The following is a 27,448-nucleotide window of genomic DNA, read 5'->3' as shown; positions in this document are numbered from 1 at the left end:
GGAAGACTGTAGGAAAGCAATCCAGAATGAGTGTACTTTGTGCTAGGAAGAAAGTTCATGTGGTTTGTATTCGAAGCAGAAATCCCTCTCATCTGTTTTAATGTGTACATGAATTTTCCTCATCTAATTATATTAAGATACCCAGAGTTTACTTTGTTATTCCATTGTTAATTAAATCAGCTTTTTTCTAAAGATAATTACTAATTTTCATTGACTTCTAGATGTCTGAAAGCAGCGTGGTGTGGTGTTGGTCCCTCTTTCATATGTAAAACCACAGCAAGGATCAGGCTTCTGACACTTCGGTTTTGGTTTATATTGGTCTTATGCTCAGTGTTTTCTTTATACAGGGTCGTAGAGCTGTTAAGGCAGGACATTACGCCTCTTGTCATGAAGCAAAAGAAGAAATCAAGGTAACTTTCTAAAATTTTTTTCTCATTTAAAAAACAAACAATTCAACCTCATTATTATTAATATGGAAGACTTATTTGTCTGCTGTACAGTCTTTAACTTAGTACTTCCATGTTTTTATAACCTGTCTGAACTTATTTGAAACTGAATTTACACCACCACATTTGGGATGGATGGATGGATGGATAGATAGATATCTTCATAAATAAAATGTCAAACTGATTTCTTTTGTTGCTTGGGAGAGGTGAAGACAAATAGAAAACTCATGTTAACTTTATTTTATATCTGCTAATATTTACCTGACTCCTAGAGGCATTCTGAAAATGTTTCTCAACGGCCACTTCATGTGGAGGTTCTGCATGCTGATGTTATGGCTCACCAGAAGTTTGCCTTACGCCTTGGTTCTTGGCTGAACAAACTCATGAGCTACTCAAGTAAGAATAACTGATTTTTGTTATGATAATGCCATGTCAGTATTTGAATGACTAATTCTCTTAAAAAATGTCTTTACCAGTGTTATATATGATATTCCCTCATTAAAATACTTTCACATTCCTCCTAAGTAGTAAATAAATAGTATGGTAGTATGGGTGCTGCTATCCATCTGTATGGTTATGAATAGAGTACTTTTCTGTTCCTTCTTTCTAAAATAAATGTATTTCCCTGCTCGAGCTCTGTCTGTTCCTGTAGAAGTTTTATTATCCTCAGTTTCAGCATCACATACCCCGTTTCAGTGAATTCTTCGCTTAAAAGCTGCTCTCTCCAGTGCTGGTGAAAAGCTGTAGAACATCTCCATGAGCAAAAGTGTACATCCTCTGCTTGAATTAATTCCTGCTTCAGATTTGATAGCTGTGATGTAATTAGACAGTGCAGTAAAACAAACACACACCTTAATTTAAAATTTTTTCCAGTAGTGGAAAATCTATTTTAAGCTTTCAAACATTGTTCTGGTGTTTGATGATGCTCATGATTTTAAAGAATTCTGAATCAATCTAATTTTGATTTCTGTTATAGGGTTTTATTGTACCCGTGCTTTGCCAAAATAAAGCCATTATAAAATTTCACTATAGAAATATGCATAGATTAAGCTCTACTCACTACTTACTCTCCTTCTTGATAGGGTAGATCTGCTTTAGCCTCTTTTGTAAGCTTGGATAACTAAGTGAATTTCTTACCTTTATTCCTGAACACTTACTTTCAAAGAATCGTAGAAGGCTTAGGGTTGGAAGGGACCTTAAAGACGAACTAGTCCCAACCCCCCTGCCATGGGCAGGGACGCCTTCCACTAGCCCAGGTTGCCCAAAGCCCCATCCAACCCTGCCTTGAACACTGCCAGGGAGGGGGCAGCCACAGCTGCTCTGGGCAACCTGTGCCAGGGCCTCACCACCCTCACAGGGAAGAATTTCTATCTTATCTGAATCTACCCTCGTTCAGTTTAAAGCCATTACCTCTTGTCCTGTCACCACATACCCTTGTAAAAAGTCCTCCTCCAGCTTTTTTGTAGTCCTTTAGTCACTGGAAGGCATCTGTAAGGTCTCTGGAGCCTTCTCCGGGCTGAACAACCTCAACTCTGAGCCTGTCTTCATAAGGGCGGTGCTCCAGCCCCCTGATCATATTTGAGGCTTCCTCTGCACCTGTTCCAAAGGTCCATGTTGTTCTTATGTTGGGGGCCCCGGAGCTGGACACAGCACTGCGGAGGGTGTGTGTGTCTTAGTAGAGGGGCAGAATCACCTCCTCCAACCTGCTGGCCACATTCCTCTTGATGCAGCCCAGGATGTGGTTGGATTTCTGGGCTGCAAGTGCATGTTGCTGGCTCATAGTTTTCCATCTGCTAGTACCTCCAAGTCCTCCTCCCCAGGGCTGCTCTCAATCCACTCTTCCCCCAGCCTGTGTTTGTGCTTGGGATTGCCCCGACCCTTGTGCAGGACCTTGCATTTGGCCTTGTTGAACTTCATGAGGTTTCCAACCTTTCCCTTGAAATACATATATCAGAATTGTACCTTTTTGTAATTCTTTACAAGATTTTACAAATTGTAGCTTTCTGTTCTTTTTCAACTTTGTATTTATTTCAGTGATGTTATTTTCTTGCTTGTTGGAGTTCCTTAGACAGTTCTTTTAATTGGTACAAATTTTTGACTATGTGGTTTATTTCAGGGTTTCTAGTGAAAGATTGATTTTTATCCACATTTTCATTCCTAGATACTTTTTCTTACTATTTTCAATTTTATGGAATTACTCTAAAACACAAACTGACAGCTAATTGTTCATCTGTTGATTCTGTGTGAATATAGACAAATCAGTGTCAGTGCCCCAGCAAATCCTCAGAATGTTAAGTTTTTAAGCATTACCTCTTTAGCTCATGAGATAAACTAAAACTAAAAAGGAGTCTTCCGTGTTGGGTGTAGCATTCTGGGTTAGGAAATTGTTATAGGTCAACTGAAACTTTAATATATTAGTTTTATAAGAGTTTTCAAACACAAAGATCGAAGTCTTAACGTTCTTGTCCTTGTTTTTCTCGATTATATACATAAATGCTTTTGGCATAGATGCTTTTTGTGGTCTGGTGGTTCCTATTATTTTCCTGGTTTTACTTCAAGTGGTAGAATACGGATCAAGAAGCATTCAATAGTATTTACTTAACAGGTTGTCAGGAACTTGATTCCTGGCACTCCACTTTTCCTTTTGACATTAGTAATATAAGAGCTCATTTCTGAACATTAGTAACCTATGGGTGACTCTGATATGTTGATCCCCAAAACTGCTTCAGGAAGTACTGTGTTTACTGATAGGTGCAAGAAAATATAAAATAATGTTCTGAAATTCTACAAAAGACTTTCAGGCTTCAAGGCAGGGACCAGCATAGACTTGCCTAGCTTGTGCACTTCTGTGCTGACATAGTGAACTCTTTTTATGGATCTGCTTTCCAAAGCTATCTAAATGCATCACTGGATTTATTAAATAAAGTAGGTAAGAATAAAAATAAGAAATTAGGAAGGGGGAGAGTATGTAGGAGTATGTTCACTGAGGAAAAAGTGTTGTTAAAAAATAATTCATACTTAGGTGCCTTTTTTTAAAAAAAAATATAGAATTCTGTAATTCTCATTTTGTTGGCTCATGTCATTTAATTATCAAAGCATTCTTGTACAAATGAATAGTTTTATCCTTATAGGTGACTTTCGCCAGATCTTTTGTCAGATATGTCTCAGAGAAGAAGCTGGGTCTGAAAAGCCGTGCTTCATAAGCAAGTTGATGCTATGGGATGCAAAACTTCATAAAGGTTTGTTTATCCACGTTGCTGTAAACTGAAGAGGCAAATTAACTTCTCATGTGTGTAACAAATGTGTAAAAGTCTAAGTGCTCTGTGGGTGGAGTTACATTTCATTATAACTTTTGTTCTTTTTATACAGCCTTTTTTTTACAGCTGAGATAATAAATATTTTGGGAATGTATTTGCCTTTTAAATTTTTCCTGCTTTATATATTTTGAAGAATCTTTTCACAAGACATTGCCTGACTGACTTGATTACTCTGTTTTAAATACATACCAATAAATGTTAAAGATTAAAAAATTAATTAACAACTTTGTTCATATACTTCATAACCATTCCATGGCTTTTAATGATTTTTAATTACAATTTAATACCTGCTCCTCTTCCACAAAACGCTGGATTTTAGTACAATAAAGTGACGTGCATTGTATTGGCTCTTTACAGGGGCAAGGAAGGTTCTTCATGAACTTATCTTCAGTAGCTTTTTCATGGAAATGGAATATAAAAAACTTTTTGCTGTGGAATTTGTGAAGGTAAATGATTATTTGCTTTTTATGCAATGAATTTTTACTAGCTTTGTAAAATTCCCCCAAGAAGTCTGGAGATTTTTTTCAATAATGAATTTTCAACATGCAGAGCATCAACAACTAGGTTAGCTTTTTTAAAGTGTATTAATTCCAATGTCACTGCTTTGTTCCTTATAGTCATGTAGGTAGATATACTCATTTTGAATGCAGTATTGTTAGTATTGTGTGTATCTTTTGAAATGGCAAATGAATTGCAATCGAAACTGGTCTGTCTTTAAGTTAGCCGCAATAGTTAAGAAATACACAAAACATAAGACCAAATGTTTTTTGGTTTATGGTGTGACTTCTGAATTCTCATAAAGGTGACTGACGCTTCATGTCTCTGAAACAAAGCAAATAAAGACTTACACTCCTCATTGTACACATCTTTTATAGACAGCTGTTGAATAAATACCCATGCAGTTCCCTGCAGGAGGAAGACTTGTTTTCTAACAAGTTAATGTCTTTATTGATCCTTTTTTTCAGATATTTAATTTCTTTTCTTGGGGAAGATTGGTTGTAATAGAAAAAATATTTTGGTTCCAGTCTGACTGAACAGTTAAATTGTATATAAACCAGTATTAAGGCAGTGGGGCACATTCTTAATTGCTTTGGTGCATTGAGGACATTGTGCCGTTTTTGTTTGAACTGCTTCTATTAGAAAGGAAGAAGGACGCTGAGACATAATCCTTACAAATAAAAAAGTAAACACTTCTAATTAACACTTGTTTTATTTATTTGAGTTCCCCAATGTTTTCTTTTCCTAGTATTACAAGGCACTGCAGAAAGAATACATCAGTGATGATCATGAGAGAGTTCTCTCTGTGACAGCACTCTCAGTTCAGATGTTCACTGTACCTACTCTGGTATGTATAGCCTGTCTCTTCTATAAATTTAAAATAAATTTGAGAATTGCTAGCAGTACCACCTTTGCAGACTGCTGTACTTGGCAGAGAGTCCTTATGCATTGCTGAGTAGAAAATGAATGATTTTGAGATTTGTGAAGGCCAATATGAAAGCAGGAGCTTGAGTTTATGTGAAAATTCTTTACAGAAGATAGAGGGAATGCAAATAAGTAGAACTTTTAGGCAGCATTGTTCTCTGCATTAACTTGCTGTGCTCATTTACTGTTAACATTTAACTTCTTAAGTAACTTTAAAAACTTGGGGGGAGGAGGTATTAAAAAAATATATTTGTGTGGGTGAAATATGTTAAATCCTAGGAGGGCAAAGTATACCCATAGGTTTTAAAGGTTATATTTCTTGGTTGAAGTACTAATGTAGAAGTCCTTCTCTACAAGATCTTTCTAGAAAAAGTAGCATGTCTGTTACATTGAAGCTGTCAGAGTGAACAAACATGCTAAGTTGATAGAAATTGTGTTCATATGTAATTAATTCTATGGGAGTTTTTATAGCTTGGACTCTTTACAAATGCTTGAAATAATTTCTTCAAAGGAAAAATTGTATTGACAGTTCTCTTCAGCAAAAATAGGAAGAAAAAGTTTCAATTTTCTTCTTGCAGGCCCGACATCTTATTGAAGAGCAAAATGTAATCACTATCATTACAGAGACACTCCTAGAAGTGCTTCCAGAGTACCTAGACAAAAATGACAAGTTCAACTTCCAAGGTTACAGTCAGGACAAACTGAACCGGGTATATTCAGTAATATATGACCTCAGGTAAGTGTAAAGCTGAGAAGCTAGAGCAGTTCTTAAAAAATTGGTAGTAGGATGAGGTGTTTCAATTCAGGAATCTATTGCTAAAAATGCTTTAAAAACAAACCCCAGATCCTCAAAAAACACACATTGAAATGTTAATGTTTTATTTTTTGGTGGAATCTTAACATTTTCAAATACCAAAATTCTATTCTATAAACACAATTTTTGATGATTTTTCCCTGGTGTCATTCCATATAACAACTGTATTAATAAACAAAATATATCTACTCTGAGTCAGTATGGGAAATTTGCTTCCACTCATTATCGTTCTGGGAAGGCTGTATAATCCTCATCTACATACCATTTTTCACTCTTACAGGTCCCAAATTACTCTAATAATAAACTGCATAATGTCAAAGCAAACCACCCAAAATACCTTGGAATTAAAAAAAATCTGTTAATTTCACTGTTGCAGTTGCACGAAGCAACTCTAGTAGAGGATTTTGAAATGGGGAGGGTGATGTAATGTGATGATGCAGTTGATTATTTTAATACAAAGAACACTTTCAATACAAGCATAAGCAGAAGAGAAGTCTGAGCAGAAGATGATAATATTTTCTTTGGGGACAGGTATGTCTTAGTCAGCAAGCCTACATTATGGACAGACCGTCTGAGAGAGCGGTTTTTGGAAGGATTTGTTTCTTTCCTAAGGATTCTAACTTGCATGCAGGTACAACACATCTAAATAATTTCTTTCTAATATGTTATTTTAAAGATATTACAGCACTTTGTTAGCTCATCTTTTTGGACATAGCAATATTGTGGATATACATATGCAATTAAGATGGTAAATTCTTCAGTTCCTATCTTTGGTGGGTGAAAAAGTAATGTTTATAAAATATGCATCCATTTTAGCTACATGTATCTGCACAGCCTATATTTTACCACTTGCTTATGGGATTTTATGTTGTTTTAAGCCTGTAATTGCTGATCTAGCTTGAGTATTTTGTGATATCTCCATTTCAGGGAATGGAGGAGATAAAAAGACAGATTGGTCAGCACATTGAGGTGGACCCTGACTGGGAAGCAGCTATTGCTATACAGATGCAGCTCAAGAACATTCTTTTGATGTTCCAGGAGTGGTGTGCCTGTGACGTAAGTATATCAATTGTCTGGGATTCTTACACGCGTGCCTTTTGTGAATATTCCTGAGTGCTTTTTAAATAGCAGCTTTTTTAAAAAGCTCACTATTGTTCAGTACAGATCCCTACAAAAAATAAGTCTGAAAGAATTAATCCGTGGTGTGACAGAGAGAAGAGATCTTGGAAGAAATACAATTCTCTGGCTGACAAAGCTGTGCAGGGTGTGAGGCAAATCATAGCGAAAATACTTCTTATAATTCAAAATTTTGAGAATTAGGTTCATGGTATCACTGTCAAGTTTTAATGTTTTGAAGTGCATGCTGTTCGTTTTTAATTGCAAATGTGGACTGCAGAAACTTTGCACTCATTGGGTAATTGCACTGTAAGTAGTCTTAATGGAGCTCATCCTTGTACTGGAGGAAGGAAGGAAATTTTACAATTTATAAACTTAAAGATATTTTGAAGTGGTTAGGTTTTTTTTTCAGTAGGAACAGCTACAGCAGTTCAGGAGTTTTTTGATCTATTTTGGGGTACTAATTATGCAAATTTTTAATGTTGCAGCTTAAATAAGTACATAGACTTTAGAGTATTTGATAGAGCAGCTTTTTTTTTTTGAACAGAAGCATAGTCTCTGTTGGCTTTAGTGGATGTTCTGCTGCTTCAGTCCAGTACATCTCAGTATTAAGAAACAGTAGTAATTCTATTGTGGATTTTGAGTAACTGTTTATGCAGTCAGAAAAAAGTGAGAAATTTTAGTGTATATATATGATTTTTAAATATAATGCTGTGCATTTATTTTAAATTCATAGGAAGAACTGTTGCTTAAGGCCTACAGGGAATGTCATAAAGCTGTGATGAGGTGCAGCACAAATGGCCGCTCACGGGAAAAGACAGTGTTTCACTTGTGTGGCCATATTCTGGAGAGCAGGCATTACAGAGTGTCTGCAGACCCTGTCAGCATACATTTACCGCTCTCTAGGACTCTTGCCGGTAAGTGATGTGTTTTGTTTTGATTGCTATTTGAATGATGTCTATCATCAATCTCTGTTTCTTTATTTTAGAAAGCATTTAGGTTAAGCACTTCACAGATCAGTCACTTCGTGACATTCTCATGATCAGGCAACCCTGTTTCCCAGATGTTCCACGAAGGGAAAGGTTTTCTCAAAAAAACATCTACCATGGGGGTTGGAGGACGTTTTTTGTTTGGTGTTTTTTTTAACAGCAGAGAGATAAGTCAGGCGAGAAGGAAGTTTCAGGTTTTAATGAGATCTTCAGTTTTCTCTAGACTGTTTGAATTTACATGGTTCTGTTTCTACCTGTTCTGCATAAATGAATGTTATTATTACTGTATCTCAAATTTATTTTCCAGCCACATGTATCTTAGGACTGTTAAAGTGCTCCTCATAAAAAGACATGTTTGCAGCATGCCAAGACAGATTTCCAGTCAGAGTACAAAGGGCTACAGCAGTGCTTGATAGCTACTTTCTTTACAATACAAATGAAATCATATGCTGTTATTAAGTTGTAGATTCTTTACCACATCATTTGATACCAAGATAGCATCTGCTAAGCCTGTTGTCTTGAAAGTCAGTTGTTACTGACATATGATTTAGATGTGAAATTAGAATTTTTACAATACTGCTTAGAATCTCAATTCAATGAATTCATTAAATGAGTAGATTTATTCATAAAATAACGGATTGGAAGACTGGTAAGAACTGTTGTGATAATGTAATACATATCTTAAAGTAACAAGTCTTTCCTAAATAAACTGACTTTTTTTCTGTAATTGTCTGAACTGTAGATGATTAGCTAACATTTAGAATAGGTTGGAGGAGCAACTTTACTGATTTTGATTTATTTTCTATTGATTTATTTTCTATTTTTTTTTTCTTTTTGGTTTTGTAGGTCTTCATGTACGATTAAGCAAGACTGGAACCATCTCAAGATTGCATGAGTTTGTTTCTCCTGTAAGATGATTTTTTTTTTTTCTTTCAAAATGCTTCTTGTGATTTAGACTCTGGGAAGAAAAAAGCCTGGAATTATATCCTGTAACTTTAATGCTATACACACATAAATTATTTTCCTGCTGTCAGTGTGTCTTTGTTCACTAGGACTTACAATTCTAAAGTCACTGACAGACTAGCTAAATTTTTTTTCTTTTTTTTTTTTTTTTTAATTCTAGGAAGAATTTCAAGTGGAACTGCTAGTAGAATATCCTTTGCGATGTCTTGTCTTGGTTGCTCAGGTTGCTGCAGAGATGTGGAGAAGGAATGGGCTCTCCCTCATAAGCCAGGTACTCACTACAATATTTGGTAGTTAGTTGGTCCTAATGGTGTTTGCAAATGTTTCTCAATAATGCTCCCATTGCTGTTTCTGTCCAGTGCAGAAAGAGGTTGTGGGGATTGCTTCTACACTAAATAGAAATATTTCTAGGTGGGGATTTAGATGACTTGGTTTGGTTTCCAGCTTTATCAGTGGCTTGCCTCCCTGAATTAAATAAGTATTTTCATCTCTCTTATGACTGTTTCTGACTCTGTGAAATGATATTAATGTTACTGATGTCTACTGTAAACTGCTTTCAGATCTGGTGAAGAAATCACTGCATAAGTACTGTTAGTACTGTTGCTTATAACTTAAAATGTTAGAAGAATCTCTTAGTGTATGGTAATCATTATATGCAGAAGTTAAACTACTTCAATCTCATACTAAACTTTCAAGTGCCATGTAACTAGACATGACAAACTTACTTGTGGGCTTTTTTGTTGCAAGAGTCTGTCCTTAAGTACTTGTATTTTTCTTGCTTTGACTTCACTTTTGGTTGTTTTGTTTTTTTCTTCTTTGATGGAAGAGATCTTCCATGTCTACCTTTCATAAGACCCTTTGGTGAAATCAAAGTAAATGTTCGTAGCCACCTGTAGAATTGTCTCTTTGAGAGCTGAGGTAAGAGAAGGAGATTTTGACTTCAGGCAGTAGCAGCCATTAAAGTGATGTTGTCTTGGAAGAGGGTGTGAAGAATTATGGCTTAGATGTTCCCTGGATATGTGAAAAAACGTTTTTTCATTTCCATCAAAGTACATGTTTGTTTTGAAACATGGGACTGTCCCTTACTCAGCACTTAAGGTGCTGTGCAGTTTAAAAAAGCCTCAGACATTAACTGGTGCATATTTGACAGTGCATTGCATCTCTGTTTTCATTTTGTTTTCCAATTTCTCAGGTATTCTATTACCAAGATGTTAAATGCAGAGAAGAGATGTATGATAAAGACATCATCATGCTCCAGGTATAAAGTTCTGAATCATTGCTTGCATGACTCATAAAATTTTCATGGAATTTCTTTTAATTTTGGTAAAATAGTATTTTTTATAATTAGTGAAGAGCTGTAATAGTAACTGATGTTCATATTAGTTTGGGTTTTTTGATAGATAGGTGCATCTCTTATGGATCCAAACCAGTTCCTCCTGCTGATACTGCAGAGATATGAGCTTACTGATGCTTTCAGAAAGATCAAGCCCACCAAAGATCAGGTAAGTGGCAAGTATTTCTATTGATTGTTTGCTTTGAGTTTATGGAACATTAATAAGAGAAACTAGTTACGGTTGATAACTGCATGTTTAAGACCACACTAAAAGTAAGTCAACACATGTCCTAGTGGTAGGATAAATAATTTTGTATTTGGAATTTGTAGAGGCTTACTGTTGTGGTTTAATCCCAGAAGGCAACAAAGCACCATGTGGCCACTCACTCTTCCTCTCTGGTGGAGTGGGAAGGAGAAAATACAACAAAAGGGTCTGGAGTTAAGACAAGGACTGAGAGGTCTTGCTCACCTGTTATGGTCATGGGCAAAAGACAGATCTGATTTGGGGAAAAGGTCCATCAATTTAATTTGAACACCACCACCACTACTAATTTACCAATCAGAACAGAGTAGGACAGTGAGAAATACAACCACATCTTAAAAGCACCTTCCCCCCAACCCTTCTTCCTGGGCTCAACTTTGCTCCCAGTTTCTCTACCCGCTTCCCTCCAGCAGTGTAGGGAGGCAGGGGATGGGGGTTGTGGTCAGTTTATGACCCATTGTTTCTGCCACTCCTTCTTTGTCCAGGGGAGAAGTCCTCGCACTCTTCCCCTGCTCCAGCGTGGGGACCCTCCCACAGGAGACAGTCCTCCACTAACTTCTCCAATGTGAGTCCTTTCCCTAGGGCTGCAGCTCTTCACAAACAGCTCCAGCGTGGGTCCCTCCCAGGGGGGCAGTCCTCCCAGCAACAGGCTGCTCCAGCGTGGGCTTCCCTCAGAGTCGCGGCCTTCTTCAGGGACAGCCTCTGCTCCAGCGTGGGGTCCCCCATGGGCTCCACCAGTGGCCTCCATGGGCTGCAGGGGCACAGCTGGCCCTCTCACCATGGGCTGCAGGGAGGTCTCTGCTCTGATGCTCCTGCCCCCCATCCTCCTCCTTCTTCACTGACCTTGGTGTCTGCATAGGTGCTACCCTCACTCCCCCCTCCATTTCAGGTTCCCCTTCTTAAATACGTTGCTCATTTGTTTGGCCCACAGAGGTGGGTCCAACTTGGACCTGGGGGAGCTTCTGGAAGCTTTTCACAGAAGTTACCCCTGTATCCCCTCTCACGCTACGAAAACCCTGCCACATAAACCCAATACACTTACTCAAAATGAACTAACAGAATTTGCCCTGTTTGACTTTTATTTCATCAGACACCTACCAAAATCCACGTAAATGATTTCTCTATAAAATTTATGTCTCTTAAGTTCTATTATGTGTTCTTATTTTGGCTGGAAGTTTCTTGGATTGTTGTGTTACTTCCTGAGGCTTGAACTTTCATGTAACCCTTCATTTGAGATACATTTTTAGCTGTTGTTCCCCTTCCTGGATGTGAATCTTGCACTTCAGTTGCAGAATAATATCTTTCTACAAGCACAGGTATTTTTTCTAGCTTGTTAGAATGGAGGTGTCTTCTGAGTTCAGTGTCGTTTGACAGATTATCGTGCTTGATTTTTTTAAAAACTGGTTTCTGTAATTCTTGTAGGATTTGATCAAACAATGTAATGTGTTAATAGAAGAGATGCTACAGATTCTCATCTATGTTGTGGGTAAGTTTCATTTCTCTCTGTTATAGTGATGGATTATTACAGTTTGACTAAACAGGCTTGATGGCTTTCTTAAACATAGATGGTATGGAGAGGATACTGGAGAATGTCTATTTTAAATAGATTGTTCAGTATCACAAGTATTTGTTAAGCAGAAACAATAGGGGTTGCATAGTGAAAGAAGCTGCTAGGTAACTTCATAATTGACTATTAAAGTAGAATATGAAGAGAAACTCCATCTCAGCCTGTTTTGTTAGGAAGCTAGGCTAAAGAACATTTTTCTTCTCACACACTTGGGATAGGTTTCTGGCGAATGCAAACTTATATTATGAAATATCCCAGCAATAACATTACCTTTGTGCAAAATTCAGAATTACTTTATAACTGTCATATTTGGCATTCTTGTCCTTTTGATTCATTCTGGTAGGGGAAAGATATGTGCCTGGAGTAAGTAATGTGACGAAAGAAGATGTTACCATGAGAGAAATCATCCATCTGTTATGTATTGAACCAATGGCTCACAGTGCAATTACCAAATCCTTGCCTGAAAATGTGAGTCCTTGTTTATTTATTTTCCTTAATTGACCTTTTCTTGGTTTATGTCTCTTTCTTCTTTAGCTTACATATCTTTATATGGAAGCATTTTATGTCTGATATAAAGCTTAAATGTTGGTTTCAGAATTACAGAATAGCATGACAAAGGGTCTTACATACCTTACTGATGTAATGGTAAATTACTGGTAAATGTCATGGATTCATGAATGGCCTAATCTGAAAAGGTTTGTATGGGGATTATGCTTTTTGATGAAGAGGTGGAATATTCAGCTGTAGTTTTCCTAGATTCAGAAAGCGAAGCTCTAAAATTATCTCTTCTGGCCCTGTAGGACTATGCAGCTGGATTCCATTCTGCCCCGTTTACCATCAATAAATTTGATCTCGTAATTTTGATCACTTAAACCTGTGCAGATCAGTTGGAAGTCAAGTATTGTACAGGTCTATTTGAAAGCACAAATTCCCCTGCCATTCTATTCCAACTATTGAAAATTCAAGCAAAGGAGAGATTAGATTGTATAGCCTGTGCAAGTTTTCAGGGCTGACAATCAATGCAAAAAGCTTTATTGTGCGTTTTACTATAAATGAAATAGCCTGGAATATATTATCATAAACCTATAATGCGTGATCCACATCCACTGTTTTAAGAGACTATAACTCTGCTTTTCCCTCTGTTGAGGTTGGGTAAGGCACTGCTCTTTCTGGAGATCAGCTCTGTTATAAATAAAATTTACATGATTAAATGAAAGTATTATCTGTCTTCGCTACTTCCTTGTAACTTGTCAATTATGAATATCTGCTTTCTGAATAACAGTGGGCAGAATGTATTGTCATAAATTAGGGAATTGATCTAAGTCTGTATGTCTATTTTTGTTAAACCTAGCATAATACTGAAGATATTTGAATCCTTATATATTTATCCCAAACTAAATTTTTTACCAGGAGAACAATGAAACTGGCTTGGAGAATGTAATTGATAAAGTGGCTACATTTAAGTAAGTTCTTAATATTGTCTTATAAGTAGCTTGAACGTGAAATAGGATCTCTTAGATTATATGGGTTAAACAAGCTGCACTGCACAGTCTCTGTTCAGCTAATATTTTGCAGTCTTAATAAAATCTATATGCTTTCAAATATGCATAGGAAAGAAAAGTGTATGAAGTATCCAAAGCTGCTGCTTCTCTCCTTTTGTGCCCCCTTTCTTCACATTCAGTTTAAGGAGTCTCAGGAGTTTAGTAATCTCAAGTCCTAGTGGGAAAATCTTCAAAAACTAATTTTATTTCAGAGATGGTTGGGAGCCTTAAAAACTTGTTGTACCTTTGACAATCACCACCTAATCATTGGTTTAGATGTTACTTAGTTCCTAACGCTGTAACTTCAGTTGGGAGTTAATTTTTTTTTTAACATACCTATATATATGCAAGAAAATATAGAATAATCAATAGTAGCAGTTGAGAAAAACTAGTTCAAATGTGTGCTATTTTTGTCAGAAAAATGTCTTGTAATTTTAATTATTTTAGTATACCTTATTTTAAATGTCATGTGGCTTGGTTGTTAATGATTAGTCAGGAGAAACAGGTGTACCTAGGAATTTTGCTTTGGGACTTACATATAAGGTTCGAAAAAACTGTCTGGAAAGTAGCTGTTTGTATTACTTGTTTTGTACCTTAGTACAGTAATGAATTTTATACAATAACATGCAGTGTCTGAAATGCTGAGCCATAAACTGAGAATTTATCTGTCAGAGGCTATATGGTGTACTGTATATGGTATAGACTAGAAACATTCTGCTGCTGAGTAGTATTTACAGTAGTAAACAGTCATGAAAATTAAAGACTGATAACTCTGCTCACTCAGTGCTCTTTAGTTAATGGACCAACCATCACTATTCCATTTCTTATTAGCATTTCCTTAGAAAATAAAGTGTGTTACTAGTTTGTTTGCAATCAAAGATGTGCATTGTTAATCTGTATGTCATGAAATATTTCTCTGTAAGGAAACCAGGTGTATCTGGCCATGGAGTTTATGAACTGAAAGATGAATGCTTGAAGGAGTTCAATATGTTCTTTTATCACTATACTAAGACCCAGCACAGCAAGGTAAGTAGTGTGAGATTCACTCTCAGAAGTTAAAAAATGGTACATACTTATCAATGTCCAAATAATTTTGCTGAATCAAAGGAATTAATGGATTCTAAAGAAACTGATTCAGTAAAGATTACATATAAGTAACTTCAAAATAAACTCGTAAAGAAGTCAAGATTGTTAATGAAAATTGATGTGTTATGGTTTGTATTACTATTTTCCCTATGGTAACTTCTATATTAACTCTGTTAACTGTTTGTGCTAAGAACAAAATATCTTAAGAGTTATCTCTGAACTGGAAAATCCCAAGCTTTGCTTTTATAACCCTTATTACGGAAGCAAATATGTCTGCTTATTTATCTCTACTACAAACTGAAATACGAAATGCAAAATGCAATATTGTTAAATGGATTTCAGTCAAGATTACACAAACAAGTATTGATTATGTATCTTGCCACATTTCTAGTTTAGGGTTTCTTATTGTTTCGTGTGCTTCTGTAGAGATGCTGATATAACAACACTACTTTTTCTGTAGGCTGAACATACACAAAAGAAAAGAAGAAAACAAGAAAACAGGGATGAAGGTAAAATTTTGTAACTGATGTCTCAACAGATGTGCTAATTCAGTGCATATAAAATAAGCTTTGGGAGGTGGCTTTTGACTCAATCATGGATAGTTGAGTTCATATTAGATTTGTTGTAATTGTAATGAATTAGCACCTGATGTTTCTCTTTTTTTATTAATGCAAAGATAGGAGTTTTGGAACTTTTAGTTTAATTTGCATGTCAACAGATAAATACTGCATAGTACCCATTGACAAAATCAACAACTCCAAGTTTTTTGTGGTGGAGTAACTAGGAGGCAAAAGTATATTTTTTGTGAGTGGTTTCTCTAGCACAGTGTTAAGACATCAGAATGTCATGTAGAGAAGGTTGCTGCAGGAATTAGTGCTTATATCCATTCTGAAAGTAGCTTGAGGCTTAAGTTTTATAAATCAAAATTTTCTTTTTTAGAAGCTGCAAATACATGTAATAATAAAACTCCATGTTTCCATTGTAACACAGTTGTTATTTCCCTTTTGAGTTTTGCTCATTCAAGTCACGAGCATTGATTTCATTTGAGGAGGACTTTGTAAGTTGAACAAATAAGTACAATGAACAATTTAATTAAATCGGCTATCATCTGCTTTTTGAGTTGCCACAAATATAATTATTTTTCTCTTCCCAGATTGACCTTCCAATTTTGGATACCTTTAATCTTTACTTCCTATTCTAAAACTTACTTTGATTCTTGTGTACAGTTAGGGACAGTATGGAATTTCATACCTAAGATAGTTAAAATTAATTCTGAGTAAATTTTAATTTATTTAGGTTCCTTTCAGTTGAAAAACTATGGAACTGAGAAAGAATAACTTTCCATTGTCATTTAGGAGGGATGCAGTTAAATTGGAAATCACATTCTCTTTGGAAAAATTTAATTTCCTTCAGTTATAAGTAATCCAGAAGATTGTGACAGCTGGAAAATACTGAGGAAAAAAAAGTATCTTTGGATTACTTTTGGTTTCTTCCTCCACTGTTTATACAGTTCACAGATTTCCAACAGTAACTTCTAAATTTCATCCCCACCTCCCCCATTCACTTCAGCAACTTAAAATGTTAGCAGGGACATTTATTTTTAAAAATGCAGATATTTAGATGTTATTGTCAGAAACTCACATTCATGTAATGGAAAAATTCCAGTTTCCAAAATAAAGATAACTGTTTATGTTGATGTGTATTCTCCTGAGGCTACCCACTTTGTTGCAGATACTTCATGCATATGCTTTTATGTGGCAGTGATGTCTTTGTCAGTAACTTTATAATTCATTCAGTCTAAATTGTCAAAAGATTGATGGTTTCAGAGTCACTGCATTCATGAAGTTTTCTGAAAATAGGCATCCAAGTACCAAAAGAATACTTAAGTCAATGCTTCCAGGTAGTGAAAGGCTGTGATGTTAAATGAGCTGCTGTTTGTAGATGCAAAGATTCCAGGTGTCTCCTTGGTGAGACACCACATCACAAGGTTTGAATATTAGCTCACAAAATGTGCATAGGTAGAAATGGTCAGAGTGCCCTGGTACAGGAAGAATTTAGAGCTGCAGCCATATAGGCATGGGACACTCATGTGAGACACTACACTCTGGAAGGTCCACTTCTTGCTCTTGTTCAGTGACTTGAAAACTGTCTGATGCAAAACACAAACAGTATGTTTGTTAGTGATACATAAATGATAAGGCAGTGCAAAGTATTAAATATGTGCATTTACAGATACAACTAAGTACTTGTGATTATTTAGCTTAGTTTGCATGTGTTTTATATAAGAACTTAGTAAAAGTACTTAGTTTTGCTGAAGATAAAAGCTAAGGTGAACAGTTGTGTTTGAGCGTGGCTTTCTTAATTTAAAGGTCTGGTTGTTCTTTCACTGGAATTATTGTGTTTGTGCTCTCTACTTTTTGCCTGCAATCTCTGAGATGCCAGTTTGTTAATATATTTGCACATCTCCATTTTCTAGCATTGCCACCACCTCCTCCTCCAGACTTCAGTCCTGCATTCAGCAACGTGGTGAGGATTCTGAACTGTGATGTTATGATGCACATACTGCGGACCATTCTTCAGAGAGCTGTAGAGCTGGAAACCCACTTGTGGACTGAAGCTATGATCCAAATGGTATGGTTAGCTTTGGTCTTCTTCCTGTGGTCATTCCTGTGTTGATCGTAACTGCTTATGATAAGATCAGAATGTGTAAAGATAAACTTCAACTTTGAATTATAAGAATTTACTTTTTTGTCTTCAGACCTGTTTTTATAAATCTTACTGACGAAGAAAGTGTTTCTAATTACTTACCTCCACTGTAAAATAGAAATGTGAAACACAGTAGTATTAAATAGGGAATATTCTTCAGTTTTCTATTTTGCTTTCACCCCTGTGTTGCCTTATCACTGAAACTGTTTCAATATGTAATTTTTACCTCATCTTTTTCTTGGAAATTAATGTGCAAATCAGTAACTCTTTGATCATCTTAAATAAATTGGAATTGCTTCATCTTGTAAGGTGCAAAGTCTCCAAATATGTAAATGTCTTTGGAGCCTCAGTCATGAAATAATAGAATTTTGTAAGTATTTAAACATTTCATTTCACCACAGTGACTTTATACTTGGAAAAAAAAGACATTACTGATATTGTTGAAGTTTGTTTGTTGTTTTCCTTAATACTTATAGGGTTAGGACCTGAATTTACAGGCTAGTTGAATTAATCAATTTTGTTAGAATGCATAGATAATTTAACTGCCTTGCCTTACATGCTAATCTTTGGATTATGGAATTAAGGAAATATTCATAGATTTGTATCAGGAAAATGACAAGGTTTATTAATTTTAGTGCAAGTAATATGCAGGAAGATGATATCTTGCATTGTTATTTAACTTTCCATGTATGATCTCTGCAATTTTTTCTCTTGTTTTTGTGTTTTATAATGGTTATATCAGCACACAGTACAGAACTATATTAAACATCCTTATTTTATATGCCAGTTGTCCAGACCTCCAACAGTGAATGAGATTTCTTATTCTCTCTTTTTAGGTGCTTCATCTCCTTTCTTTAGGGTTACTAGAAGAGAAGCAGCAGTTACAGAAGTCTCCAGAAGAAGAAGTAACCTTTGATTTTTATCACAAAGCGACAAGTATGTTTCCTTTCCTTTAAATGAGCAAAGTTTATTATACTAACTTCATTTTGTAAGAACAAAAATAAACTGGAAGAAGGTATTCAATGATTTTAGTCAGAAAGGATTTACTTTTTGCTACAGAATTAAAGCCTGCTTTTTTTAAAAAAAAAATAATCAAGAAGCCAGGTTTAGTCTAGCTTCCTTTGTTCCCAATTGCCAAGTATGTTGAAGAAGCGATGTGCTTCTCTTCTGGGAAAGAAATGGAAAAGTAATACTGCTGTTCAATAACTGAAAATGGTTCTTCCCTCACAAGAACATTCTTGTAATGAGAACTAAGAACTTGAAAAACAGCAGTGGATTTTAAGTGAACTGTCTCCATCTTTTGTAATCCTGGCCTGTACAATTACTGATTTTCTTGCAAGTTCAAGTCTTTTACTACAGTAGTGGTAATAGAAGCAAAGTTTAGTGTCTATGAAGTGTGCTTTTTTCTTTTTCTTTATTTTTCCAAATCCCTGCAGACCACTTCCTAATCTTACATTCAAGACTAGTGAGTGGGAGTTGGAATCTATATTTTCTAAATAATCTTCCATTTTATCCACAGTTTCTTCTTCACTATGTAAGAATATATTTTTTTAAAAATCCATTATCAAGCTAAACATAATTGTCACTTGAGAAATAAAACAGAGATAAGAATTGTGAGGTGAAATCCTAGAATTGTTTAGGTTGAAAAACATCGAGTCTAACTGTTAACATGGCACTGCTGAGTCCACCACTAAACCATGTCCCTAAGCACCACATCTGTGTCTTTTAAATGCCTCCTACATAAATAAATACATAAAGCTGAACTGCCTTTATTTAGTTCTTCAAAAATGTTGTGTAAAGAGGTGTCACTGTTTGAAAAACACTCCCATTTCACTTTTTAAGAATTATTCTTATTGTTGAGCAAGAAGTATTGCCATCACACTGAACATATTTCACGTCAACTGTAGGAATACACTAAAAGTAATTACAACTGAGATGTCAGAGAATTCTTTGCTGGCTTTAGTTTTGCATAACCAGAAAAAACAAAGCCCCGTTTGTACATAAATACAAAAATAATCAGTATTTTTGGAAGAGAACTCTTACTGAAAAGAGATTGGGGGAAAAAGAGTTGTAATGTATTTGTCACACTTCTAAAAATATGCAAATTAATTTCAGATGGAAAGTGCTGCAAAAAGATATAATTAAAGAGAATGGTCTCAATTTTAAAGCGTGTGTGTTAGAGAATGGCCTAGAACCTTATGCACTGTTACCAAGGTGTGAGGAGGCAATTAATTATAATAGTTTTTGTGACAGAAATACAGTGCATGCTGAGCTCCTTGCAAACTTAAATGGGCTATAAGAGCTTTACTGTTTCTGCTTGCGTCTGTACTTCTGCTCTTGGAAGTAGCAAAAATTATTGATCTGCAAGGGGGAAAGGTTATACTATGTTTAACTGGAATAAACAGATGAAATTAAAACAAATGTAACTAAAAGGTTGTGTTCATGTATGTGTTTTATATAATCAGCAAGATTTTAAGGCATGTCTGTGGTTGTAAATGCATGAAAACGTTGAGGCTTTTTTTACTCTGAAGACCCATGCTTTTTTATTGTTCTCTCCTTTGTAAAGGAATGGGAAGCTCGGCCTTGAATGCTGTGAATGTGTTAATGCTTCTGGAAAAATTAAAAAGAGTTCCTCAGTTAGAGGCACAGAAGGACACAGTCAATTGGATACTACAGGTACACAAGGGAGAGATAAGTATGATCTGACTTAGTAGTTTAGAAAGCTTTTATAAAAGATGCTATGATTCCTACAAATAACCCAGTGTTTAGAGCTGCGATTTCTTGAGAAGCTTAATCTGTTGGAACATTTTTTCCCCCTCAGACAAGATGGTTTCTTGAATACTGCATTAACACTTACGAGTCATTGTACTTGCTATTGCTGCTTTCCGTTACTGAGTCAATTTTTGATTAGATAACTCATTCCAGTGATGACATTTTAAAAATTTCTAAACTTTATTCCTCGTATTTCTGATGCATAATAACAGCAAGTGATAAGCAAAAGCTTATTAATTGGGAAATCGTTTCAGAGACTGCTTGTATTAAGACTTGAGTCATACAGATCTAACTAATGGCCATAGTGTATGTTTGACTTCGGGAATTTTTCCACCTAACTCCCTGCTATTACCCAGTCAGAGATGGGAAAAACTTTGAGCCGTGACACCTTCTCTAACGTAGAAGGCTGCTGCTGCTTCTTAGCAGAAGTACTACTGTCCTTTTCCATCCGGGCTTCTTGTTTTAGGGGGCTTCTTGGGTTTTAGGTGGCAAATATAGAAGACAGTGCTTTTGCAAAAGAGGGTAAGAATCCTTAATAGGGTTCCAAAACTATCCTCAGCTATTAAAATTGGACTATCTTGGTACATTAGGGAAGCAGGTTTGAAAGATTATTTTTTTTGAGAAGTTTTTCTAAAATTCTAAGGGCAAAAGTAAAAATGTACTTTTAAAAGTATATTTAACTTTTTAATGATACGTATAGGAAACGTAGAATATTTAATATTATCAAAACTTCAGGATGCTTATTCAAGTAAAAATAGCTGGATAATGTAGTAAATGAAAATTGAAGGCTTACTTTTAACTGATTGGGCAAATGCTGTTCCAGATATATAGGTTTTCACATGATTTTAGTGACTGTTTCCATGGGATGATTCACATCTCACATACTTGAAATAAGCTAGCAGTCTCTGTTCATTCTTCTGATGTACAGATGATTTAGCTGCTTCGTGGTATTAGTGCTAGAATGGAAAATTTTGAAGAATTTTACTTCATACTGAGGAGTGCTCATCAGGTTTAGGATACAGACACAGCAGTGTTACAGGAGGGCACATATGGTCTCAGATGGTTTTGTTATTTAGGAGTATGGCAGTTCGTTTCATCTGTTTGAAAATCTGAAAATAACATGAAACGGAAGATTAAAAACTTTAATCCTGTCTATACTGTAGTAAAAGCCAAATTGCATTTTTAACATCTAAGTCTCTGTTCCTAGATGTTTGACACCGTGAAAAGATTGAGAGAAAAATCTAGTTTGACAACAGTAGCAGCTACATCAGTCTCAGAAGCTACAAAAAGTGATGAGGTAATAATAAAAAAAAGTTCAGTGAAAGCCTTGTATTTGATGTTTTGAGTGGCTGTTTTCAAAATGTGCCTAAATTTATTGTATTTATGTATTATTACATAAAATTATAGTTTAAAAAGATTAAATTCTGATATATGTTCCAAGATTAATATTTTAAATTATTTTTGTTATGCATGTTTCATGGAATTACCAGCAGCCGTTTTGGTTGTATTTTCAAGTTAAGAAATAACCGAGGGGGGTGAAGGAATAATTTATGTTCAATTCTCCACTTCTTATCTTTATGATTTGACCGTCTTTTCGATTATATTGTCATTGTGCAATAGTTAGAAATATAAATCCACTTAAAATTATGTCTTGTAGTTTTGACCTACCAAGAGGTTAATCTGCCTTACCTTGACTGTAGACATCAGCTTTAGGTGTTTACTCTGTTTCTGTATCAGTCTTTACCCCTTCCCTCAAAGTAACTTTTGAAGCCAGAGGTCAAATGACACAGTGAAATGGAGATTTCAAAGATTACTGCAGTCCCGTGAGGTTTTTTGAATTGGCAGGTGAATAGAAAGGAAGAATCCGATGACCTGATGACCCGTTGTGTGGAAAGACCGGCCAGTTTGCTCTTGCACATTCTGTTTGGCAACAGCGTTCTGCCAAAATACCTCTTGACTAGTCATTGCATGCAGAGCTTTAAACTTATCACAGCATATGCTGTGTTTCTTTTTCGAAAGAGGTGTCATATGATATTTGGTGAGGTAAGGAAACAAAATACAGAAGTCACTAAGAAGTAAGACTCCTACAGTTCTGCTACGTATGGAGGAATTTGTGTTGTTTCATTTCCTCAAAAAGTAATGGTATTGTGAATGGAAGAAATGTGTATAATGTTGAATTTGTGCCTTAAGTACTTGAATAAGAGGAATTAGGTTCTATATGTTTTAATTAAGTCTATCTGTGGTTTTTGAATTCTACATTTCAAAGCATAGAAATACTTTGTTTATAGTTTTCAAAGACATGACAGATGAGGAAATACTGGAAGAATAGTTTTCCAGTCTACAGTAAAGAATAATAGGGGAAAATACAATCCTTAGATATGTAAAATGCTGCCACAATAATGTAGAAACAACCTATCTGCTGTGTTATTCATAGATAGTTGAAGATAAAATTTTCTTGAATTGCTGTAGGGGAAGATACTGAATACTCAGTAGGGGTTTTGCTTGTGAGGAGAATAACAAAACGCTGGAGGAGGCTTGTCCTGTTCACCTCATTAACGTTTCTTAAGAACAAACAAGCACCTAATTAAAATGGATCAGGTGTTATTGATCCTGTCTTTGGGCAGGGGATTGTGCTAGTGACCTTTTGTGGACCTCTCAAAATCTCTTTCTTCAGACTAGATTAATTAACCTAGTCAACATTTAAGATTTTAGTTTTACATTTTTTCAGATAGCAGTTAACTTTTTAATTGCTAAAGTGTTGTCAGGGAATTTGATGTCACTGGTTAGAATGCATATAGTTAGGGAAAGATTCTTATTTTTTTGATGTTCTCTTTTGTCTGTGATTTCTTTATTCTCTTTTCTTGTAAGACCCAGAGCACCCAGGATAAAGAGAAAGCTGAGAGGAAGAGAAAGGCGGAAGCAGCTAGGTTGCACCGTCAGAAGATAATGGCCCAGATGTCTGCACTGCAAAGGAATTTCATTGAAACCCATAAGCTGCTGTATGAAAACACACTGGAGTCACAGGGGAAAGAAGATGCTATTATGGAGGAAGAAAGGTAAGAGAAAATAGACATCCAGAGTTCTGGTGCGAAGAGTTGTTCACCCACTGCATAAGTTCATTATGCTACATAAAATTTCTGAAAGTACATTCAAGGGACAGATGGTGTCATCCCAGTCAGCAAATTTGTGTCTCTATTTACTTTTAAATCATCTTCTGTTACAGAATTATGTGTAAACTAGCATGTGTATGCTAATGTAAGAACAATGGACTCCCTTTGTAGAGCAGCATAAATGATAAATTTAATTTTCTTCAAATGGTGGATATTTATATTGCTTAACATTTGAAAAAATGTCATTAGAAAGCTGCTGAGTTGACAAGACTGTAATTTTGGAGGTGACTGTCTACCGTATGTGAAAATTTAAGTATTTAATTTTGAAAGAATCTGAAACCCAATATGTCTTAAGGCTAAGCTGCAATTAAGAAAATATACTTCTTGTAGCTCAAGTTGCCGATATTTCTTTTTGTTAGTTTTAAAAATCTAATTTCATACTGAAGATGTTTGGTTCACCGTGGTTATAATTTTATTCATATGGATTGCTCCTGCTCTAGAGATGCTTCAACAATATCGTATACCTCACAATTTTGGTCTAATTGGGGCTGCACAAAACTAATCAGGAAGATAGAGATATCTGCTGGAAAAATAAAGTACAGATCACTTCTGTGTGCTTTGATCTTTAATAAATCATGTTCTATAAATCATTGTTAAACTCTGGAATAAGGAATATTTAAAAATCCATGGAAGTTTATTGTGTCATAAAGTCTTGAATTAAGGTAGTGGCATTCATTTTTGATATGTTTTCTTCAAGAACAGGAAACAATTTTAGTGTATCTGTAAGATTTAATCTAATCTGTATTGAATACAGTTTCCTGAATGTCCTGCTGTCTGAATCCGTTTCATTGGGTTACTCTGTTAGCCGGTTTCCACTTCCTATTTTTAAAGAATACTGCATTTTAGTGAGGATTGGGGTGTTTCTTCATTGTTAGGTCATTGTTTAGTTTGGTAAAGAACTTTGATATAAAACCACAAATACTATCAGTATATGACATTTTTAGATGCCTGGAAGAATAAATTTGTTTAGGAAAAGCCATCTGATTATTTTATATCTGTGTCACTTATGGTCTTACAGCACGTCTTCGGCAATTGATTACTCCAAAATTGCTTTGGGTCCCAAACGAGGTCCATCTGTTGCTGAGAAAGAAGTTCTGACCTGTATTCTTTGTCAGGAGGAGCAGGAAGTGAAGTTGGAAAGTGCTGCCATGGTATTATCTGCCTGTGTCCAGAAATCAACTGCCTTAACTCAGAATAGGAGCAGAATTCCTGAACTCTCAGGGGGTATGCAATTTTTTTCTTTTTTTATACTACAAGCAGTTCTGTACCTAGAGTTTATACCCTTTGAGCATAATCTGTATTCAGTCAGATTGCTATGTGGCTTACCTTACTTAGTAAAAAGAAAGTGAAAATTTAAAAATTGTTGTGAAATCCATGCTTTAAAACTTAAAAAATGAGAAGTGTATGAAGATTTTTATTTGTCTCTGGGAAATCAGAAAACGCTTCAAACTCACAAGAAGATATTATAAATAGATATATTATTTTTATATTTTATATATATATTATATTTTTATATATCTTCCAGCAGTCACTCTGGAAAAAAATCCAAGGATGTTAACACTTCCTGTTTATTCAAGTACAGCAGCAAACTTGCCAATATGGAAGAAATATGTGAACATTTATCAGAGGCCAATATGACAGCCTCAGGGTGGTTGGTTTTTTTTTTATGTACAGGAGGTAATAAAAACAGCAACATAAAAAAGAAAAGTGTAAGCAAGGATGATGATATATCATCTGATGAATGAAAAAAAAATGAGTACAGGAGAATAATGCAAACAGAAGTCTTAGAGTTGCATAATAGCATATTGGTAGGAGGAAACAAAAGACCAACCAGAATTTTTTTTGTAACAGTTGATTAAAGATGAGAAGGATTTTAGTCAGTTACTTAAGGGAAAGAAAGAAAATAAATAGAAGAAAAAGGGAAAACTTAAGTACTCACTGACCTTTTTGTTCTCTTTTTGAAAAAGAAAATTAATTCATGATGAGATGCTTGATGGTGGTTAATTTTAACAAGAGAGAAATACAGTCCAGAATAGGATAAGAAAAGTTGAAACAGTATCTAAATAACTTCAGTGTATTCACCTTGTCACTTAATAAAGTAATATTGAAAGGACTATCAGAATAACTGTCTTCAATATACTCTTTAATTATTTTTTAAACTACATAAAAGATAGTTGAGATCTCAGAAGGCTGAAAAGGGCAAACAAGTATTTGTCTAAAAAACCACCAAAAATACAGAAGTAAAATGAGGAAGTATTAAAAATTTGAATATTCCATGCAGTCTGGATGCCCAGTATGTTGGATGATAGTATTATTATTATTAGTTGATAAGGCAATATAAAAAGTCAAGACAGACAATAAAGCAGTAAGAAATGTCAAAAATGGATTTATCAAGAAAGGAATTTAGTAAGCCACCCTAATTCTTTGACCAGGATAACTGGTCTTGTGGGTAACGAGAAGGTAAGTTAATTTATTCTCATGTTTATTAGAATTTTTGACTCTGTCCTGCTTGATACAGAGCCTAGGCAAACGTTGTTTAGGTGAAATCACCCCAAGGTGCATAAACATTTCATTATAAACTACTAGTTTGATTCAAGCATGCTATAAGATTAAATAATAATTAAAATTTAAAAGTGGTATTTTTTCCCTGTAAACTGAATTATATTTAGCATAGATAAAAATTATAGTAGCTGTTATCTATTAAATATTTATTAATATATATTCTCTATGTAACTGTCCATATATTATAAAGCTGAGTATTTTTTTTTTCAAATCCTGCTTATTCAAGCTAACTAATATGTAAGGAATAAGGATGCAGTGTTGAAAGACAATAAAATTGGAGATCTGAGAGTGCTCTCAAGATGTTTTCTAGTTTGTTGCCTTTGCAGGGTTAAGATGTTACAGCTTGTACTTCTAATTCCTACTGTTTCCAAATTGTTGTGTTTTTTTTTCTTGTTTTGTAACAGGGTATTGTTGATTTGTGTTGATTTTGCTTTATGAGCTGACCACTATGTCCCATTTTTTTAATGACACTACTGTCTTAAGAAATAGCTTTAAATTCTGTGTTAGTGCAGTTCATGATTTCTGCGTTAGTTTAGAAGTACACTCTTGAATGTTATTGAATAGAATTCTAAAGCAAAGGGAAGTTCAGCGTTGTTTCTTATTTCTCCAGGGTATTACCCTATTCTCTATCATGCTTGCAAACCTTTATCAAATTGCTTCACTTAATAACGTGTTCTGTGTTTCCTCCTTTGGGTCATTAACAAATACTGAATAGTCCTAGACCCAGCACAGACTCCTGCAGAATCCTGTTTGATCCATTTTTCTTTTTAAGAGTGAACTACTGATAATGTCAATTTTGAGCCAGCTGTATAGAATTTTTATCTAGGCCATGTACTAATTGCATCCTTTTTTTTTTTTCCCCTCTTCTATGGTACTCTGAAGTACAAATTAAATCCTATGCTCTTGTAGTCAGATACGCTCATAAGGTTTTTGCAGTGACATGTTGGACTATTGAAATAATTGAAAAAAGAGGGGAATGAAGTTCCTTTTCCTAAAGCCACTTCTGGATATTATTTATAGCACTTACTCTCTGCTGCATGGTCCTCTGCAGCTCATCTGTTAGAAGCAGGCCTGTGAGAGCTCTTTTTTTTTAAGAACTAAATAGGTGGAAAAATGCTTGTTCTCACAGCAAAAGTGCAGACAGTGGCAAATTAGTGTTATACTAAGGTTCACTTTCTTATTTCAGTCTCCATTTGTTTTAGAGTACCTTCAGCTGCTGTCAGATAGAAGTGTATTTTCAATGCAATTTGAGTGATGGGGTTTTTTTCTTTTTTTCTTTTTCATTTTGTCAAATTTGGCTTTATCTGTTCAAAATAATCAGCAGTCCATCAGATGAGTTTTGGAGGACTGCTGTTGTTCAGTATTATCTAGATATCTTTAAG

General features: G+C 35.2%; 1 protein-coding gene across 2 annotated transcripts in view; it reads left to right on the top strand.

Moving 5' to 3' along the window:
• UBR1 (ubiquitin protein ligase E3 component n-recognin 1) overlaps positions 1-27,448 on the top strand; it is a 75,039-nt gene that overhangs the window by 27,278 nt on the left and 20,313 nt on the right. For both annotated transcript variants that reach the window (XM_074909606.1, XM_074909605.1), the window contains exons 7-30: positions 348-410; positions 719-842; positions 3,578-3,685; positions 4,121-4,209; positions 5,010-5,108; positions 5,764-5,921; positions 6,531-6,630; positions 6,927-7,055; positions 7,852-8,032; positions 8,951-9,012; positions 9,228-9,338; positions 10,260-10,325; positions 10,468-10,569; positions 12,085-12,148; positions 12,573-12,697; positions 13,640-13,692; positions 14,694-14,796; positions 15,317-15,365; positions 17,333-17,487; positions 18,399-18,498; positions 20,129-20,238; positions 21,542-21,631; positions 23,203-23,390; positions 24,523-24,728. In XM_074909606.1, the coding sequence (XP_074765707.1) occupies positions 348-410; positions 719-842; positions 3,578-3,685; positions 4,121-4,209; positions 5,010-5,108; positions 5,764-5,921; positions 6,531-6,630; positions 6,927-7,055; positions 7,852-8,032; positions 8,951-9,012; positions 9,228-9,338; positions 10,260-10,325; positions 10,468-10,569; positions 12,085-12,148; positions 12,573-12,697; positions 13,640-13,692; positions 14,694-14,796; positions 15,317-15,365; positions 17,333-17,487; positions 18,399-18,498; positions 20,129-20,238; positions 21,542-21,631; positions 23,203-23,390; positions 24,523-24,728 (2,635 nt within the window). The remainder of the gene's footprint in view (positions 1-347; positions 411-718; positions 843-3,577; positions 3,686-4,120; positions 4,210-5,009; positions 5,109-5,763; positions 5,922-6,530; positions 6,631-6,926; positions 7,056-7,851; positions 8,033-8,950; positions 9,013-9,227; positions 9,339-10,259; positions 10,326-10,467; positions 10,570-12,084; positions 12,149-12,572; positions 12,698-13,639; positions 13,693-14,693; positions 14,797-15,316; positions 15,366-17,332; positions 17,488-18,398; positions 18,499-20,128; positions 20,239-21,541; positions 21,632-23,202; positions 23,391-24,522; positions 24,729-27,448) is intronic.

Source organism: Athene noctua, chromosome 6 (assembly GCF_965140245.1).
Source record: "Athene noctua chromosome 6, bAthNoc1.hap1.1, whole genome shotgun sequence".
NCBI lineage: Eukaryota > Metazoa > Chordata > Aves > Strigiformes > Strigidae > Athene > Athene noctua.
Note: the sequence above shows the minus strand (reverse complement) of the source record. Positions and strands in the feature narration are given on the sequence as shown.